The 21,511-nt window shown below is 38.3% G+C and overlaps 1 protein-coding gene across 2 annotated transcripts in view; it reads right to left on the reverse strand.

The window, feature by feature from the left end:
• The window catches only part of APP (amyloid beta precursor protein), a 205,621-nt gene that overhangs the window by 71,479 nt on the left and 112,631 nt on the right, over positions 1-21,511 (reverse strand). The window contains exons 6-7 of one of the 2 annotated variants that reach the window (XM_021403724.1): positions 18,342-18,544; positions 8,664-8,831 (exon numbers count right to left, since the gene is read on the reverse strand). In XM_021403724.1, coding sequence (XP_021259399.1) covers positions 8,664-8,831; positions 18,342-18,544 — 371 coding nt within the window. The remainder of the gene's footprint in view (positions 1-8,663; positions 8,832-18,341; positions 18,545-21,511) is intronic. The other variant, XM_021403733.1, reaches the window with a different exon arrangement.

Genomic DNA, 21,511 nt, shown 5'->3' on the forward strand with positions numbered 1-21,511 from the left:
CAAACCTTTTGAATATCCTCCATCATCAGTCTTCATAATTGTTCAGTGCTTTAAGATTCAGTCCTGAGGGCCTGATCTTTTGCCCTGTGACTTGCCAGCTTGGAAACTAATTGCAGAGCTGTGAACTGCACTGATCACATTCAGAGCCTGGAATTCCTGTCCTTCAGATCACTCAAGCCCACTTTCTAATTTTCAGCAGAGATTACAATAATATGAATTCCCATTAAGATTTTCATAGATGTTAAGGTCCATCCTTTTCAGCTGCATATTTATCACTCAGCCTGACCATAATCATTCAACTGGGTTTTATTTATCCTGTTCATTTGTTTTGTCCTCATGTTTTGACAATTATTTTTGAGACACCACAGAAGTCTTTGAAAATAAAGCATTCTTCATAAAAATTGAGGAATTCTGACTGCAGTACTGAGGACTTAGAAGACATAAATAGGCTAACAGACTAGATAAAAAGAAATATATCCTGCTGTCAGAAAAAAAGTATATGCATCTTTTTACCGAACTGAAAATTGCTCCGTAATAGTGATAGTTCATTTAGAATCATAGAATTGCTCAAGTTGGAAAAGACCTTCAAGATCATCAAGTCCAATCGCAACCTAACCATACCTGCTCTAAAAACCCACCGCTAAATCATGTCCCCGAGCACCACATCCAAACAGTTTTTAAACACATTCAGGGATGGTGACTCAACCACCTCCCTGGGGAGCCTGTTTCAGTGCTTAATGACCCTTTCTGTAAAGAAGTTTTTCCTCATATCCAACCTAAACCTCCCCTGGCGCAACTTGAGGCCATTTCCCCTTGTCCTGTCACCAGTGAGAAGAGACCAGCCCTGCTCTCACTGCAATCACCTTTCAGGGATTTGAAGAGAGCAATGAGGTCTCCCCTCAGCCTCCTCTTCCCCAGACTAAACAGCCCCACTTCCTTTAGTCTCTTCTCGTGGGGCATATTCTCCAAGCCCTTCACAAGCCTTGTTGCCCTTCTTTGGACCTGCTCCAGCACCTCAATGTCCTTTCTGTACTGAGGCACCCAAAACTGAACACAGTACTTAAGGTGAGGCCTCACCAGTGCCGAGTACAGGGGCAGGTTTACTTCCCTAGTCCAGCTCACGACACCATTCTGGATACAAGCCAGGATGCCATTGGCCTTCTTGGCCACCTGGGCACACTGCTGGCTCATATTCAGCCAACTGTCCATCAGCACACCAAGGTCCCTTTCCGTCAGGCAGCTTTCCAGCCACTCCTCCCCATGCCTGTAGTTGTATGCCCAGGGATCGTATTTCAAAAAAATTAAAAAGTATCAGCAGTTCCAGACCTTGACTTCTCCCTTTTCCTTTTCAAGATGTCTCTTAACTTCCAAAATTCTGTTAAATTAGATGAATATTCCTAAAGCAGACTAGAAAGCATGCTGTTTAAAAATGTCTCCTACTTTTATTGAAAGAGTTTCCAGGCAGAAGTGACATGAAGAGAATTAACGTATCAAGGAGAAGCCAATCCCATTCAGTGTTTCAGAGTAATGCTCCTTCCTTTCTTAATATACGGGTTTTTCCACTGGTTTTAGTACTCATCAAGGCTAAAACCATGTCCCATTATGAACTGTACTTTGCAAAGACTGTTCCTATCTTCCTTTGATGTGTTCTAATTTTATTTCATAGAAACACAGAATCACCAAGGTTGGAAAAGACCTCCAAGATCATCCAGTCCAACCATTCACCTATCACCAATATTTCCCACTAAACCATGTACCTCAGAACAACATCTACGTATTTCTTGAACACCTCCAGGGATGGCAACTCCACCACCTGCCTTTATCCAACTGCTTTTAAAAAAGGCACAGTACAACACTGGCTCCACACATGGTTTAAGAAGGAAAAATAATTAAAAACTAATATAGGTGAAGAAATTGTGGTAACAGAACTTAGTCACTTCCATTCCCTAAAGATGATAGTCAAAATTTACAAATTAAATGGATATTGGATTTTATCCAGTTATAGCTCCTAGGCACTAAATGACAAATGTCAAACACTTACAATGAACTGCAAAAATATGTTTTTATTAGGATTTCATCTACACTATTTGAAATTGGCCTCAACTTCATCAAGATGCATGACTCAGTTCTGTTTTCAGACCAGAGAAAATAAAACCCAGCAGATACAGGCAATTCATGCTGGAGATGGCAGGAAAGGGACACATTTATGTGAAGTAATGTCCCATTTATTGCTAATTTTGGAAGCAGCAAGACAACAGAATACAAAGAGCCTTTACAATAAAGCAACAGGCTGTTGTAGAGTGACTGGCACAGAGTAATTGTAGTAATTTCTTTTATTCATTCAAATAAAAGACTTTCCACCTATTATGTGAGATGCTTCCTTGCAATAGTACTACTTAGAATTTGAAATGTTAGCACTAGACTTCTGTATTTTAAGTTATATATACTATAGTGCTGAGACAAATTGGTATTACAGCTCGTTGCTGTAATGAGTATTTTTCAACACTAAGTGCATTGTCAAAAAGATGCATTCCTGGCACAAATTAACTTGCAAGCTTTACTGCTTTTATAGACATAGACCTGCCAACCACCCCATAAACCTCAAGAACAGTGAAAGGGCAGTGGCATTTATTTCAGATGAATGTGCTCTGCATGTGGGCTGCTTTTGGTCTTAAGCCTCATACCTGACCTCAAGCTCAAGTGCTCTCTGAAGTTGTACAGATAAAACAAGCAATCGCTTGGTAAGTAACTGAGAGAATTAAAACATTCTTCCTAACTAAGAACTGAGTATATTTTACCACTCTGCTTACCCAAATGCGCTGCAGCTCTCTATTGCCTTATCATTTATGATATGCTCTGGAAGTTGAAGTTGGCATGTATGCAACTGGCGAAGTATTTTACTTCTTGTTAATTAGAGAGATGTCAAGATCCTGAACAAGTAGCAAATGGATAAAGGAAATTACTGACAACAGGAAATGATTGGAGTATCATCTCATAAGTCTTTCCTGTTAAAGGGTACAGATTATCATATAAACTACCTTGAAAGAGAAATTAAACTGGATGATGCAAAGTGCTAGAGGTAATGTATTTTTCCCTCACTTAAAAGCATGAACTGGGAACACAAAGACCACTCTTACCAATTATTAGGAACAGACTGGTACTAATCAGCCTGTGAGAAAAGCAGTAGGAGTGGATCCCACATATTAGTCTTAATCTTGTGCACAATATTGTAATATATACTTAACATGAAATTTCATGCATATTATGAAATTGTAGCTTTTATTCTCTTCACATCTTCAACTTGAAGCTGAATAAAGTATTTGACACTTAAATATTACTAAAAGATTTAGCAAGTTGTAAGGTTATTGTATTTAACCCAGAGAAGAAATACTGTTCTACCTAAATGCATGCAAAAATATGTGCTCATGCTGTAAGATATCAAGAATAAAACAGTACATGGGTACATGTTAACATCTGAACTTATTACTACACTTCACAGGGAACGTGGAAGGGGTAACTGATAATACTGGAATCTATCAATTTCCCTTACTGTAAGCCACCGGATTTCAGCACAATAATAAAAATCCCTGTTTTAATAAAAGATTATTTCAATTGTATATCAAAGTTTTTAAAAACAAACTGTGCTACCAGAGTACAGTTTCCTTCAGCTGCAATTGTAGAAAAAAATGAAAATACTGCAGCAAGATTTCCGTTACACTCTGAATTTATCACATCATGGCTACAGAAGCTGGAAGAGAGCAGTGTTATATGCAACAGCCGTCAAATTAAGCATATTTAAGAGCTCTAAGTTTCACACATCTCCAAGTTAGGGCTGGAACATTAACATCATTTCAAAATAGTTTTTAAAAATATGTATTTCCTACAGCTTTAAGGATGTTAAACTAGCAGCTATTAATAAACAAGTAAAAAAAAATCTTACAGTAGATTACTTTTTAGTATGACAATAAGAATTAATTCCTTCAGTAACAGCACTTCATCATTTTCTGCTTACCCTTGTCAATATATACCCATTTTGAGGTCATTATATCTGAATTAAGCATCTGATAGATTCTGATAAATTCATAGAGGCCATTATGGCCAGTCACACAGTAGAAGTCTGAGTCCTTAAAGTGAATAGAAACTGTAGATAGTATCAAATATTAAAAATCAATAGAGAGAGATTGTGTGGTCTGGCAGGCTGAAGGAACTGGTAACAAGATATTTAAAGCCTTCTACTTCTTGGGTAATTATATATCAATTCCAGTGCTGCCAGGTGATAAATGTGAAAATTTGACAGAAATAACTTCTACCCAACACACAGGTTATTTTCGTCAGACCTCAGAGCATCAGTCGTAGTCGTTGATAGCAGAGAAAGCCTAAGGCTTTGTATAACCTGATAAAATCTCCTTTTCAGATCAAGGCTAAGAGACTTAAGATTTCCTTAAGTCTCTTCCTTAAGAGACTTAATGAAGTAGTAGAAAAACATTTTTTCCATAGGCTGTGTTCAGGTATTAGTATTCAGTATCCATATTTTCACTATTGTAGGTATTCTTGACAACTGAACCTCCTCAGTTTTTTGTTCAGTCCAATTTCAGTGCAATACAAGAAAATTAAACTCATATTGCACCCTTTCATCCTTAAGCAATTATTTGAGAGAAACACAACCATTGCCCACTATTTCATACTACTTTCCATAAAACCACAAAACAAACTATAGCTTCACCAAAGATAGATGTGCTTTTAGTTTCCATCTTGTGTCCTGCCTAAGAGAGGCTGAGAAGGTTTTTACAGGACACCAGGGAGCAACAAAAAATGTGACCACTAGAAAGAAAGGAATAAATGATGAGGCAAATAAAAAAGCAAAAAGGCAGACAGCAGAGGGAGGGAAGGGCAAAAAAACCAAATAGAAAGATTAAGGTAAGGGTGACAGAAAGAAATACAAAGGACAGAAGAGAGGTGGCCCAGACCCCTGTACTGAAAGTCTTCTGTATGTTTTTTTCCTTTCCTTTAATGGGCGTGGAGGTGTCTGATCCAAGGCTTGCTATAACCCATTAAAGTCAAGCCCTTGCTTTCAGCAACACTGGACTAGTTTAAAGACAGGATCTCACTTAAGTACTACAATGTATCATATTCAGGATCTCTAATAATTTTCATTGCCTTTTTTTTTTTCAGCAAAATGATGAAGAATAATTACAAACAGCATGGTGATAGTGAAACAGCAAATGAAAGCAAAGTATTTTAGTAACAGAAATAAGAGTTGCATAGATCAGGATATGGAACGCTTGGACCTAAGATGAAAATATAGGCACAAGAACATAACTAAACTGCTTGGAAAGCATAACCTGTAGAGTCAAAAGCTGCTTGAGAAAATACTGAGGAAAACCAAGAATGAACCCTCGGTATGATCTGTTTTAAAGGACATGACCAGCTAGATTTTTCCTCACCTCCAGTTGTGGAGATTGAACCAAGCTGCTCAAGTACTTATACTAAAAACATTTTTCAAAAAGAGAAAATGACACAGACCAAAAATAGGATTCCCAAAGTAAACCAAGACACATATGTAAAGAACACAAATGCTAGCATTCCTGGCATTGTTTTATTGAATTCAACTTAAGAAAAAGTAGTTTTCCATGAGATAGATAAGAGGAAACTTTTGGGCCCATCTGAATATCCAAATGAATATGCTATAAAACTCATTTAGAAGTTGTTTCTTCATTCATTTCTGATGTTACATGCCATGGAAGAACCGTTTAAAAGATCATGTATCCTCTCAAACAGCATGAGCCCCGGCTGTACAACCTTCGCTGCCAAGTGACAAGTTTGAAGAAGAAAGACAATCTCATTTCCAAGTTCAATTCAATCCATAACACACTTTTTTTTAAGAACATAGAAAAGGTCACTTCTTTGTAGCAGAATGATTTTCTGCAAAAAGATTATGAGGTTCTTGGGAAATACATCTAAGCAGTCTCATCTCAATTTCATCCTAGAGTAAACTCTGCTACTTACTGGTAAAAGCATCCAGTGCTATAATTCCACCTACAACCTGCATATGACAAGAAATGTCACTGTATTAGCAATGCAACAAACCAAGAGTCTCAACCTCCTTTCAAGTTTTATTATGTAAAAATAACTCCCATGAAGTCTATTTTGTGATGCAACTGCTCTTTTGTCAGCAACATCTTTATCTGTATGTAATAACTTCACAGCAATATGAATGCCAATGAAACTAAGATTTGAAGTGCTGAGTGAGCAACTGCAGATCCATATGCAAGATGCACTGTGTTAGGAGACCTCTGAGTCAGCACAGAGCCTCACTGCAGGATTTGGACAAAGAAATGCATCCATATGGCTCAGCTTGAAGGGCAGGAATCAAAGCAAATCTATAAAAAACTGGAAGTGTAACAAAATTGCAATCTTGAAAGAATCTAGATCTGCTACAAGTCCTTATTTATGCTGCAGTGCAGCTTTCACAAGAATCTTCTATTTTTTTCAGTAATGCTGACAAAGGTAGTAATAATTCTTGATTCCAGTGAGGTATATAAAAATACTTACTTTTTCCAGCAAGAACCAATGCATACAGCTTTTTGAAACTCTTCCACTGACCATAAAAGTGCACAACATAAAAAGCCAACAGCTATTTTTTCTTCAGTCCTACCTTTCTACACATTAAGTATAAAGATGAAAGCTACTCCTCCTCCCTTTAAGACAAAACAGAACAAAAACAAACTTCTGGACAAAGGAACAGGTAATGTCACAGAAACAAGACGTATCATTTCAGAGGCTGGAGCCCTACATCTGCATCTTATTGCAGCAAACTCACAAAGTACTTAGTGTTCTGTGCAGGTAAATATTGTTCACTTCTATCATCCTTCACTTGCTAACTGAGAATACTTCCAGATGCAAAGTAGTAAAAGGTGTGGTTTCTCAGCTATTTTCCATTATTGGTCTTATGGCTACCACACTGTCTTTGAGTCTATAATCATCTAGGCATGATACTCACCTAATGCATGCCTGAAAAAGTAATTATCCTTTACAAATTCTGTTGGTCATAACAATAAACACAGCCCCATCTCAGCTACCCAAAACTAAATGTACAAGAGAGGTCAAGTGGCCTTGGGTTATTGTTCATTATCTCTCTCATGACAGAGTTTTTTTATGCCCCTAATACACTTGAGACAGCTATGTTCAGTCTACTTTTCTGTCCTCATTCCATGTCTACAGAACTGACCATCAATATCACATTTTTCATTGCAGAAACATTCTTTCAACAAAATTCTCTTCTTTTCTACTACTGCCCTAAATCAACTCTTGTTACAAAGTCCTAGTTTTTCTTGTCTGTCACAGAGCTCACAATCAGAGAAAACCGTGTTATCCATCTCTGGAAACACTTTATGCAGGACAGAAACTTAAAAGTTCAAAAATTAATTATTTTAGCAAATGTATTACAGACCTCATTCCAACATGTAATGTATTTTTTCTCTATACTCACTACATCTTCTCTTGTTGCACAAGCTGATCAGTCTTGCTCATTGACCTAGTCTATTGTGGAACCCTCCATGGAGCTTTGCCTTGAGTAGCTCTAAATGATGCCAAGAAGAACCACAGTTGGAGGACCAGAATAGCAATCTTGCCTCCATGAGTGCCCTTGCTCCCACTTCAGTAAACCACAGCTCCTCTGTTTCACAACACACACACCACACCTTGCCGTGACTGCATGCTTTCAAGTGCATTTTTAAGCTTGCTTCTTTTTCAAAACAAGCTGTTTGGAAAATACTTTAATAAAGCAGTCCTAATATGCTGCTCTCTGCCCTGTGAGCAGGCCAGGCAGTGAAATATGAAATAATACTTTAATGTTTCAGAAACAAAATGGTAGTTGTAGCTCTCCCAAGAATATGTGCAAATGAGGGAAACAGAAACAGGGTGCATCAGGGGTTGCTGAACCAAAATGGAAGCTCCAGTGTTCTGCTATGGGAAAACCATCCTTCTCAAACCAAAATCACAGTCCAAATATTCCCTCCTCATGGAAAGCAATCATTAAAATATACGGTGTGTTAAACAAAGTAAGTGGGAGGTTATTCACATTTATGCGCATCTTGGCCCTAAGGGAAACCTAAAAAAACAAATGACAGTTCATCCCTTTTCCTTGGAAACGCACATAAAGTATTCAATCGAACTGGAAAGAAAAAAAAAAAAAAAAAGACTTCTTCACTTCTTCCAAGGGTGGCAATAATTCTTCTGATATTCTGATGAGCTGATATTGCTTTGATGAAAAAGAAATACATGAAAACACAGCGTGAAAATTAAGAGCCATTTTTAAACTTACCTGAGGCTTCCCTAAAATTCATTTTCTTCCTGTACACACATTGCACATGCAACAACGGGGACTCATGAAATGTTAGTAGGCTTTGACAGAAGATGAAGAAAAACTGAGTGAGAAGGCTTCATCTACAGAAGTGTTAGGCTTTTTGCCAGCTATGTCCAAGACCTTCTAGAGGGCAGAGAAGGTGCCTGCTACCAAGCTGGGCTAGCAGGAAGCTACCAAGATCTAAAGATAAGCAGGACAGACCGCGGGCAGCAGGAGCAGGATTAGTGTGAGCCCAGGCCCGCTCCCAAGCAGTGGGGCCGGTCGGAGAGAGGCAGCAAGGGGCTGGCAGTGCACTTACGGACGCTGCCGCAGACCGCCATGCAGTACTCCTCCGAGTCAAAGTTGTTCCGGTTGCCACCGCAGCCGCCGTAAAAGAAGGGCGCGCACTTTCCTTCGGCCATGTCAAAGTACCAGCGGGAGATCATTGCGCGGCAGGGACCGGTCTCAGCTTGTTCAGAGCACACCTCTAGTCACAGGAGACCCAGAGGAACCACATTTAGTATGAGAACAGCATTGCCTGTACTTCCACCTACTCAGTGTGCCAAGGCACACCTCAACATCCCTGTGTGAGGAACAGGGTGTACCTAGGGGGCGTCTGGGGGAAAAGGAAACCCAAACTGCTGGGCACTTCAATGCTTCTTCCTGAAAACCACCCCAGAGGTGATGCAGGCACGTTTTGAACAGTTCAGATTTGTGCTGCTGGGCCCGCTTAGTACCAGGCCTGCCCAAGGCTTTGCTGCTGCAAGAGCATGAGCTCCTTCCAGCCAGAGGAGCAGCCCAGGGTATAACCTCAGCCATGTGCATGAAAGGATGCATCTGAGATCATGCGAGTCAGCTTCTTCCTTGCTGCCTTGTGGCTATGCAACCCCCCAAACTCAGCTATTTAGCAACACAAATAAAATATATAAGAGTTACACAGGAAAACAAAATCTCCTCAGACACCAATTTATATACAATCATCGCTGAAGAAACCATCCCCCTCTTGCAGCCGGCCCAGTATAGGGTTTGAAATTCATAGCTGGAGGGCTCTTACACATAAAATCACTGCCACTGCTTTACTCCATCCACAGGAGGAAATCTCATCCCCAGTGAATACAGATAGAAAAATAACAGAATTAAAAAAAAAAAAAAACAGTTTGTATTTTTTTTCTTTGTGAGCCACCACAGTTGTTGCCTATATACTGCAACACATGAAAACCCGAGGGAAACATCAAACCACACAAATTAAAGGAAGACAAAGGAAATTCTGCCTGCAATTTGGAATTCAGTGTAAACATAAGGCTCTTTACCAATAATGTTCCAACAAGGAAAACAAAAAAAAAGCCCAAAGCCCCCCCAGTTTTATCTTCCAACATACTGTATATACATCATATAAAAACTGCATAACATCGAACAGCAATATATCCCTTATTTGCTTACATCCCACACACTGCATCAGCACACAAACTGGCATGTTCACTAGAGGCATCTAAATTCTCTGCATAAATTTGAATTTCGTGGAAGGCAGATGCCTAAGGGTCAAAAGGTAGAAATACCAGTGCATCACCTCTCAGATGCTGGCTACGCTGAGTTCTGCTTGGCAGAGTCTTCCCTGACCACTAAAAGGCACTGCACGCCTCCCTGGGGAGAGCTGCTACCTACTGCATGGATTTCATATTCATTTGTCATTAGAAGCCAACGTCTGTCTGCACTTAAATAAATAACATAATTTTACTCATGCATTTATTTACAGATACGTGAGTTTATAGGTATGTAAATATGGCAATGTTATGAATCAATATTAGGGAGCTCTGAGAGAAACAGATCCATATATGCAATTAGCAAAGCTGTACTACAAATGTTATGGTTCTGTATCAAGCCATTTATAAGAAAAAAGCAAAGCAAGTTTAATTGTGAAGAATATTAATTACAATTAATTTGATACAAGCATAAGATTAACTATATGCCACACTTAGAAGAAAAGTGATTCCTCAGATTTATTTTCGAATAACATCTAGCCCTTCCATCCAATTATACAGTCAAACCTTCTCATAAAGTAACTTTGCACAGACTTGGAAGAGCTGCCATGTGTCAATTAAAAATGAATAGTGACTCATGACATGAAAGAGACAGGTATAATCAAGAGAATGTCTGCTGACAGGAAATGTCATTTCGAAAAGCAAAGGTCTCAACAGCTCAGTCTTTCTTTAGAAATGACTTAATTCATGTTGACTATGGACTGACCTCTACTCACACAATAAGCACCTTCTACATTTATAGTCTGCCATAAAGTCTGACTTATTTCACTTTGTACTGTTAAGCGTTATCAAGATGGGAATAGTTAGTAGATTTAGTTTCTTTAGAAATTTAGTTTTTTTTAGAAATTTCATCCTATAGCTACTGCTCTCAGGACAGAAACAGAGATTTTGTGCATGTGCAAATAATGTGCAAAAGTGAAGGTAACCATCTATCAAATAACAGGCTAGTGGTAACAAGGAGTTAGCTCTCTGGAATCTGAAGTCAGTTACACATGTGTTACACATGAAGATGCACTTGGACATGCATTCTGGAAAGCACAGGGTAAGTGCATTAAGAAGAGCAAGACAGAAGCCCAGTGTTGTGGCCGGGGACTTGCCTCTCCCACCAGGCTGCCCTTGGCAATGCAGGGCACATCCTTCCCTCCAGCCTGCACAGGCAATCCGACTGCTTTTGTTGAGACCTAAATGGCAATTACTTCACCACACAGAGTAATAGTGTACTGTGCAAACAGTTTAAGGCCTACATGAAGATAAACAGGAGAGGGAAACTGTTTCATGACTGCCCTAATTGAGGGAATCATGTTGCTGTGCGTAGGCAACTGTCACTGCTGTCATTTCTTCCCCAGTTGTGTCACTACCTTCTCTCTGCAGAGGGTTCAGAGCAGCATTCCTTAACACCCAATTCTGAGTGAGGGTAAATTTTCAAACCAGCTTCAGTGCTTAAGAAATGGTCCTGACTGTTCCTGTTGTTGGTCCAGATGCTCCTTCTATGCCTCTCCATACCCCTATCACTTGTGCTCAATTTAAAAAAGCCACAACATTTAATCTTCAACTGTACTGCCCTAAGAAGATGAGGCAATGAAGTGCGAACCTCAAGAGGTTTTCTTGGGCTAAGAGAAAATTACTGCCATCCATATCCTGCTTCCCTTCTATCCACTGGAACTAAGTGTAGCAATTAATGCCTATGATGTATGAGCTACAGTATTTTCACAGATATTAGCGCAAGGCAGCATACACCGCTAAAGGATTCATCAAAAAATTAAAAGCTGTCTTTGCTTCATATATTAACTTTGTGGCTGAAAACTGATTAAAAGATAAGTTACTTTCTGTCACTGTATAATTCAATTTTACTTGTTATCACAACTGTATTTTTTTTTTTAATCAAGAACAGCACTGTGAGCTTTGCTTTGTTTAAGGAACTGGTTCGTTCTTCCCTTCCAAAGATGCATTTTTTTGCTTTTGGTTCCATGAAACCAAACAAAGAGGACAAGACTTTGCGACAATTCAGGTTCATACATGGTATACACTCAAACTCCGTCTTCAGATGCTTACAGTTTTCACACCACCCTTCTGCAACAGTAAAATTTTTCTCACTTTCCCTGTGCCCTGTACCAAGGATTACAATTGCCAATTTCTTCCTTCTCCAAAACATTATAATTTTAATTATATTATATTATATATATATATATTATATTTATATTTAATTATATTATAAATATTAATAATAACATTATTTTATAAGTTATTTTTCAGATAATCATAAGAGAATAATTCCGTTTTCCTCATCTGAAGCTTCCTACACTTATTCTAGCTTCCCACACTTATTCTAGCTTCCCGATGCAAAAAGAGATGTTTCTAACAAAGCAGGGAGATCACCCTCTGGAAGACAGTTCTGAGGCAAAGTTTTTTTATTTCCTTTTAAATTAATATGTAAAGTGATATATTGAAAACAATATATCTATTCTCTTTTACAATCAACATGAACACTGTTATTTTTTTCCCTAGAAATGGATATGCTTCAGTATCCTAGGGGAAAAAAAAACATTTTTCAAGTCTGTGGATATGAATTTATAGTGGCTTCACGTGAAGAACACCCATAAAACTCACTCACTAAAATGCTGTTAGTAAAGCTAATTAAAATTTATGTGCATTCTACATAATTTTGATGAACAATTTCTACAAAGGAAAATAAAAAATATGGTTCTGAATGACATCTGAGAATTTTTTATTGCCATATCAATTGTTTCTATTTTCTCCCTGAGGAAAACTGATTTTGAATCAAAATTAAATAATTGCTTTATTTCAGAATCTCAATTCCAGGCTTGTTTTTTTTTCCACATGAGACTAACACTTCTCTGTGAACACCAACATTTTCAAAAGAAGAATGTGAAATACAACTTAGAATTCTAGTAGGAAAAATAAAACAAAACAAAATAAAACAACTCTATGTTTGCATACTTCTATCACCGTAAACATTAAGATTCCTTGGTATGCAGGATTTGAGTTTCTATATGATATTTAAGTGAACTAAGAAAACTGAAGAGATTTAAAAGAACTACGCGATCTGAGAACTAAGCTCATTTAAATGTTGGTACAGTCTGTTCCAAACCTTAAACCGGAAATTAAATTTGAAGCAGTTTAAGGGAAAAAAGGACAAACAGGAGGTGTTACAGAATTAACTTAGACCTGTCTTGGAAGCTGGGTCCTATACTTAGTTTACACTTCTGAAAATTCTCTTCTACTTTGATGCTGCATCTGACAGATCTTATCATGTTGGCTTACAAAATATTACACATTCTTTAATTTAGCCACAGAATTGGAAAATATGATGCTTGATTGAAGGTCATAAAACCTTTTCCATACTATCAGCCCTTCATGTTTAACGTTTATATTGGCAAATATCTACAAGAAAAACATGCTGATGGTGTTAACCACCTCACTAGCACTGGATATATATACGCTTTGTCCATGTTAGTATCTGTTCAAACTGTGCTTCATACTCACACAAACAAACGATGCAATTAGCTGCTTGACTAAATGGGACCACAATTTTACATTTTACATTTTACCACTAAAGAACAATGTAATCAATTAATGCATGAGAGACTAAAGGAATAAAACTCTCAAATATATATGATGAGGTATATGCTCCACTTTACTGCATGCTAGTACATATAAGTGGAGTTGTTTTGGATTCCATGTTCAGGAACTGAGATCTACAGTTGGAAGTTATTAATACACATGCATCTATTAGTCTCAGGTTCTTTTAATTAGCTGAGAAAAATTAGACAAGTTAAAGAGTGAATGTGCACAGTTTTTCTTTGACTCTTTTTGTTCCAAAATGGAATGATACTGTTTTGTTCAATGAATTAATCAAAGGGAATATTTAAAGATAATTCCACCGAGACAAAGCCTCCTCATGCTGAATATATACTGAGAAGAGGCAGCCAAATTTTAGTTTGAGTATTCAAAGACAAAAGCTAATTTCATGGGAGGTTTTTGGAATTAGGATGAGACAGCTGGGAAGCTGGCACATGCTCTAGTAATAAAGTTGATGCATTAGTTACACAATTGCTAAAATACTTTCTATAGATAAAGTTAAAAGAAAAAGTAAAATGACGAGTTCCAAATGCAGACCTGGAAAACAGTCCTTCTTAAAACTGAAGACTGTACTTCCCATCCTAAGCCATTAAGACTGGATTTTTTTCTCTAATGTTTATTCTTAATCTACTGAAGGGGAATATTTGATATATGAAAAAAAAAATAGTTGTGCACTTGGCTAGAACACAAAGCCTCACAATTTTCATGTAGAACTAATACATGAAAATATATTTTCTATTTTTTTTCAATTTTCAATTACACTTTGAACCAAGATGTCAAATAGTTGCTGCTGATGGCCAGAATCCAAACAAAAACTCCACTTTGTTTTTAAGTGTAGGTTTATAAAATGTCACAAATTTATCTATATTTTTCAAAAAATATAGTTGCTATAAAAACATCATAATTGTGTGAACATGGCCGGACTCAGTAAACATGACGATTAGCTCAAAAGCACATTCCGGTCTTTTTACACAGCAGAACAAAATATTCAACTTATATCTGCTTCAATATAGTAAAGTGACATTTCATCTAGGGAAGCAGGCTCCTGAAGGATTTCTTCTAGCAGGAAATAATTCAAGTGAAACCACACTCTGATCCTCTGACCTTACATAAAGAAACACTTACTGTGTTTACTATTTAGCGCATTTGCCCTTGGCCCAAAATATTAATAATATATTGCTTTTCCATCAACAAGACTAGTAAATCATAAAAAAGATTTCTCCTTAATTGCAATATATCTTGAAGTATTATGTTGCAGTGGAATAGCGGTGCTTTAAATTATAATGTCTAACCAAAAGCTATCAGTTATTTTAATGCAAATCCATTAGGCTAATTTTATCAGATCCTGCTCATATGTTACAGTAGATTATCATTCTTAATGAAGATCTCATAATAAAACGCAGCCAAGTTAAATTAATGTGCGCTATTTGGATAGCAATGTGCCAGTGTTTTTGTAATACGGAATACAATTATCATTTTCCAAATAAAGCATGCTGCACAGCCTTGAAGGAAATGAAAAACAAGTATTAATTTAAAGGCAAGATAATAACATTTCAAATCTAGTTAATGCTATCAAAATTTTTATTATCCCTAAATTTACAGCTGATGGGTCTAGCCACCATGGTTAACCTCCCTTGCCTTTAAAATGCTGTCAGTGAATGGATTTTGAGTCTTTTAGACATATAAATTTGTAAGGGAAAAAAAAAAAGAGAGAGAAGTATACTAGAATACTAGATCAATAAAGCTAGGAGCTATGGTACAAACATCAGAATAGTTTTCTCTTGCTAGGAAGCCAGCATATCATCTTCTGCTTGCAACTCCAGATTGTAAACATAGCAAAAATAGCATGTCAAGCACCAGTGATAAAATTGTAACCTAACTGTTTAAACAAAATGCAGGAGAACCAGAGAAGGCCAAACTGATTACTAGTGGGCAGCATTACATACCAGACTAGGCAGGTCAAGCTTATGCCGAATCTTCCGCATCTGCTGATAGGTATGCAAAGAAGCTGCCAAGTGTTTCTGCCAGGCTGCTGCGCTGACCCCACTGCCTTCCTTTAAATGAGACCTGACTGGCTGCTATGCTGACAGGAAGCATTACATCCAAACTGCTTATGCTTTGTTGTAAGCCAAGGGAGACTGATTTTTCTTATCACCTACTGTGCTGAAGGTGAGCAGAAATGAAATCACAAACAATTACATGTGATGGGAGAGCAGAGTGACTGCTTGCTTCGGTCTCATGCTGTAAGAATTACCTGCAGCCTGGATGGCTCAGGAACAGCTCTACAAAACCCACTATGCAGCCAGAACAGTAGCAAAATGCTCTGTTGCTTACACCTGGCCACTGGAAAAAGACACCTCCCTTACTCTTTATAGAAGTAGAATCAAGAGCCACCGATTTCTTGCAGGGCTTTATAAAAGAGCCACAGTCTCTTGATCACAGATTCAGCGATAACATCTCCCAGTGACGAACAGTGAAAAATGCATATCTGCTATTAAGTCTGTGGATCCCTGCAACCTCAGACTCACCATCAGCTAGATTTAACACCTCAACTCCAGCAACAGCAGACCTGGAAGTTTAAATTGGGTCTGCTGCCCTACTCCATATGAACTGAGAGTAGGGGTGGTCCCTCAGGCAAGGCAGGAAAGGAAATATTGCCAAGCACTGTGCTAGGAAAAGTTTATTTGCATTTTTGAATAAAGACTATAGCTCATAAAAATATGGCTGCTACAGAAAATGAATGAAAAGACTGTCCTCCTGTTAGTGACCTCACTCACTGTCTAGGCAAGACTGTAACTGCCTCTTCACTGGAAAAAAGTTTGCAAATAGATGCACTATTGCTATTTTGATCGTGATTCGTTGAAGTATGCACAAGAATAAAATTGTCTGACAAACCTTTAATGTATAACATTACATTTATGCTTTTCAATTATTTATGGCTGATGGCAGTTATTCCATTGATTTGGGAGAGAAAGGATTCAATTAGACCTTAATTTATGGTTTTAAAACAGTTGGTCTTTGTTGATTTCACACTGAAAAGCAACTCCTCTAAAATGGGACAAATCTACTCACTGTACTCTTTAATGCTATGATATGGAACTAGCCACAGCTTCATAAAGTATACATAAAACTAGCTGTAAAGTGCCTGTGAAGAGCATCCTAGGACACATTTTATGAACGGTGGATGCTTACCGCAGAAGCTCCTGCATGGACCTGCTGGCAGCATCAGGAGGACATGGAGCCCTAAGGGAAGTGTTCTCTCAAGCACAGCAAGAGAAGCAGAAGCATGGGCCAAGATGATACATTTTGTGGGACATGAACAAGCATTCTGCATGGTGCAGCTCAGTTGGATGCACTCAGAGCCAGCCTCAGCACTCCCCATGCTCCAGGAAGGCTGGAGGTCAGACAGTCTGAAGGGCTGGGGCAGAGCTATGCTGGGAATTTATACTGGTAACAGACAGCCCTCGTCCCATCTGCAGCAGCAGGTATTTCTCTCAGTCACTGTAGTGGGAAATTTTAGACTTGAGAGAAACAGGACGATAGCTTTTCACTGTAGCTATCAAGCATGTACATTTCTAAAGAATTTCTAAAAGGTTGCTTCAATAGTTTCCCTCTTCTTTTTTGTATTTTACATTCATATTATTACATATTATTTTCCTGAAGGCTAAACATCTTAACCTCTTTGAAATGTCAGCCTCAGTAAAGAGATGAGCTCTACCTAATTTGTCCTCATTTCCACTCATCCAAAATCCTATTAAAATGAAGTGTTTTTCTTTTTCCCCCCTCCTCCTCAATATTCATTTTCCATTTAGAACAGGGTATTTTATTCCCAGGTGGTGAAAGCTCACATATGGAAATGTATTTAATTGGCTTAAAGATTTAAATATAATCTCTTCCCACTCCATCCTCACTGAACTGGCTCTCCAATAATTGAGCAAAATACTCAACAGAGTTATATAAGACAGAAAGGCACAAGACTGCCTCTCCAGCCTTAGAAATAAGTGTTTGCATATCATTTTACTAAAGCATTAATGCTTTTGATGAGAGAGCTTATCTACACTGAGACTGAATAGAAAAACTAAATGAAGAAACTCTCCCTTTTTTTTTTTTCCTCCCTCTCTTTGGCACCCTTCTGTCACAAGCACGTGTGAGAAATCACAGCCAGGAGCCCTCTGCTCCTTCATTCCATACCTGCTCTGCCAAACAACAGTACCATGGATTACTGCCTCATCTCATTTTGCCTTTGCTTCCTGCAAGTCTCAAATCTTATCTCTTTTTAATCTCATCTTCTGCCATCATCTCCAGCACTTACTGGTAGAGCTGTAAGCACTGCAGAAAAATCACTGTCTATTTTACAGATATTTACATCATATGGAACTGTTCTTATAAAAATAGAAATATAAGAACAACTCATTTAAATATATACTGTAGGAGAAGAGTAGCATTTAAAAATATTATGCTGCTTTGCCCACTGACTAGGGTAAAAGTTGCTAGCTCCTGCTTTGAACTGACACACTATTCTGCAACAAATGCAAAATATCCCATACACAACTCTTCTGTGTTAATAACTACACAAGGCAGTCAAGTTATTGAATATTACTTCAACTAAAAAAAACCAACAGGAACAGTTTTTCATTTTCTGTCCAAACCATACACAATGATCATACTCTTCCAAATAATACTTCAAATGGAAAATGTAAAAGAGAAGGGGATTAAACCTGCAAATTACAGAAGACAATACATAATGATGCTGCAGCTTAGGGTATTCTGCTATTAGGAACATTTCTTGTCATAAAGAGCAAATGCACAAAGCAGTAGGAACAGCTTTCCAGCCCCAGGCTAACTGCGCATGAACTTACCTCTGACAACTTCTTCCACGGACTCCGTAGTTGTGGTGGTAGTGGTTGCGATACTGGTAGTTCTTTCTGTTGCTTCCTCATACTCTTCCTCTGTCTCTTCAATTTCATCACCATCATCATCGTCATCGTCATCAGCATCTTCATCTTCCACAACAGTTAGCTCTTCATCTTCCTCTGGTTGTTCTTCTACTACCTTATCATCGCTAAACAAAGAAAATTATAATGATGAGTCAGCAACAAATGATTTCGAAGTGCTAAGTGAGACATTCTATATGACTACGCTGTAAGGACAGGAAGGTACCTGTTTTCCCATCTCCCTCTTCCACCATTAAATAAAACAAGAGAGATAATCAGGGACTCTGAAATGTCTCACTGAATGAGAAATCAGAGGAAAAAAAAAGGCAACATTAGCAATGCTGAGAGAAAACTAGCAGGATGCCAGACTGGAACTCCTCTTTGTACACAGGGATGGAAAAAAGAATTCCCATCAGCAATACTGTATTTTGACAGCTGAATAACACTCCAAATACACTTGCTTCACACTGCCATCAACAAATCAATCTGTATTTTGAAAAAAGCTCAAATTAGCCCAAAATGCACTCAGCTCATACAAAGATGAAAGCGGGAGAGTTCCTCAGGATTTTCTCACCCAGGAGACATTTAATTCAAAGACATGCTGTGGGCTACTTTGTCTGTCGTCCTCAGAGGACAGCTCAGTGTCAAACCAAGCATCCAGCTGACCTGTAATTCTCTACAGTGTCTGCTGATTTTTTCATTCTGTTGTTCCAACAGTATTCCGTAAATAGAAAAGCCGCTTTTAAGGGAACTGTGCACAAAGCAGTTTCCACAAGGTATAGTGAAAAGACGTGGCCCAATTTTTTTTTGTGGGATGGAGGGGACAGCTGACATAATGCTGCAACTCATTCTTCAGTTGACTGTTGCAAGCTCTTCTCTTTGTGGTTTTGTCTTCTTCAGGCACCTCAAAGCAGGCAATGGATACAGCAGCAACACTAAGGACTTAATTATCCAGAAAGGGAGAAGGAGCCTTCCAGTTTTGGCCCTCTGTACAAGAGCTGCATTGACCAAATGCTGAAGACTGCAGGGTTTTCCTGATAAGCCCACTGTCTCAGCCAGTACGTGTGGCCACTCAGCATGGCAAGCTCAGCTCAGCTACACTGCAAAGCCTATAGTACTAAGCTGTCATGTATAGGATGGGGCCCTGGGCACCTTGATCTAGTGAATGATGTAGTGGTTGGCAACTCTGCCCATGGCAGGGGAGCTGGAACTAGATGATTTCTGAGGTCCCTTCCAACCCAGGCCATGACTGTATGAGAGTAAGCACACCTCTGAGCTCACAAAAAGCCCTCAAATTATTGGGCTAAATCTTGTTATATATAACAGGGCCCTAAATAACAATTTGTGTAGCTACCTAAAATTCTCAGGACTTTAATCAGTCTTCAGCAATAAGAAGGAATACTGCAGTCAGCTATTGAACATGTTTGGTGCCTTAATGTGTCAAGAAGATTAGGATTGCTCATAATTTTGAATGATATACAGGCAATAGGCCAAAATACGTACACTTACTGAGCGCCATTGCTGTTTTTGGAAGACTTCCTAACCCAGTATCAGCCGTAGGAAAGTCTCATGTTTGTTAATCTGTTCTCTTCTTGAAATTCACTGCTAATGAGTAAATTATCCTTCAATATTCAAATGCACAGTGACTTTTTATCAGCATCATACCCAAGAGGTTTTGCATCTTTTTTTCATGGCATCACATATGCTTGAACAGCCTTTTATTTGATGTTAACACCTTGCCTCTTTCACTTTGTTTTGAAGACTAAGACTGTAACGTTTCACTTTACAATATGTTATCTAGTACAGCTTTGAGAGTAAACTCAGAGCAAAAAAAGAGAATAGAATGGTCTTTTAAAAAGTGTTAGGAAGAAATTAGGAAATAGTGAAAAGAATCTTGTATGCCACAAGCATGATCACTAGGAAAAAGTTAAGACTTTACACAAACAAGCACACATTCGCTGTTCCACACCCCCAAAATAACTGGCCTTTCAAAACATGGGAAAGACTTAAATAATGAAGCTTTCTACTGAACGAAGCCTAAGCAGGTTACAAAAATGGGTACAGAAATAGCTAAATTGCGAAAGAGTCTGAAAAAGGGATTACCTGTTCCTGTTTACATGGGAAAGACTGAAAAAGGGACAAAACCATCAGGTTCTTCTCTTAGCTTCTTCATTTCAATGAACTAAATCAGAAATTCCAGCATTTCTACAATATGGTCTTCCTCTGGCATTCTAATTTCAGTATCTCCAAAATCATCATCCTTGTTCTTAGTAAATCCTTCCTGAGCAACAGATTCCTTCCGTTTCCATTGCTAAGTATTAAACCTTTTTAGGAGCATGAAATAATTCCTACATGTACATTGTAACCTTTGAATAGCCAAAGGGAGACTAATTTTTAAATTTCAATATCTGTTTCTGATCTCCAGGTTAAGGGGCTTCTAGTCTTGGCTACCTACAGACATTCAAACTAGATATCCTGAGTATAAGGCATCCAGATTTTGATTAAGAGCATCAGACAGGCTTTGCCTTTCAACTTCACAGAAAGCTGCTGTCTCTTCCTTTCTCTCTCTTTCCGTCTCTCTCACCTGAGCTAAAAATACAGGAACAAACACAACATGCTTTTAAGAAAGCACAATTATTTTTCATCTTCCTTTCACATAAGCGATCACTCTCAGATACTGGCAAGCTCATGAAGTTAAAAAAATACAAAACACCCCTCCAATCCAGCCACCCAACACCTCACATTAATGAAACAAAAAAAAGGAAAGTCAATTAGTCACATAGAAAGCTACTTCAAAAATAATTTGTATGCATGCATCCAATAACCATCTGTTTTTAGCTACAGAAAAGCAATTAACTCAGCTATGTCAGTCTCCAGCATTCTACTGGGAAATTCTCAGCATCAAGGCCAAGCCTTTTGCGTTAAGGGGGGCGTGACAGAGGCATGATAAAAGAAGATAATTCTCTATATACACTGGTTGCTTCTGCCCACCATCACAGTGGTCCCTGGTTTCCTCTCTAGCAATTTATCAGAAGGAAATGACTAAGGTTGCCCCAGCCTGCATCCTCAGCTGTTCCTCAGTGCTGAAGCCTCCC

Source organism: Numida meleagris, chromosome 1, assembly GCF_002078875.1.
Source record: "Numida meleagris isolate 19003 breed g44 Domestic line chromosome 1, NumMel1.0, whole genome shotgun sequence".
Taxonomy (NCBI): domain Eukaryota; kingdom Metazoa; phylum Chordata; class Aves; order Galliformes; family Numididae; genus Numida; species Numida meleagris.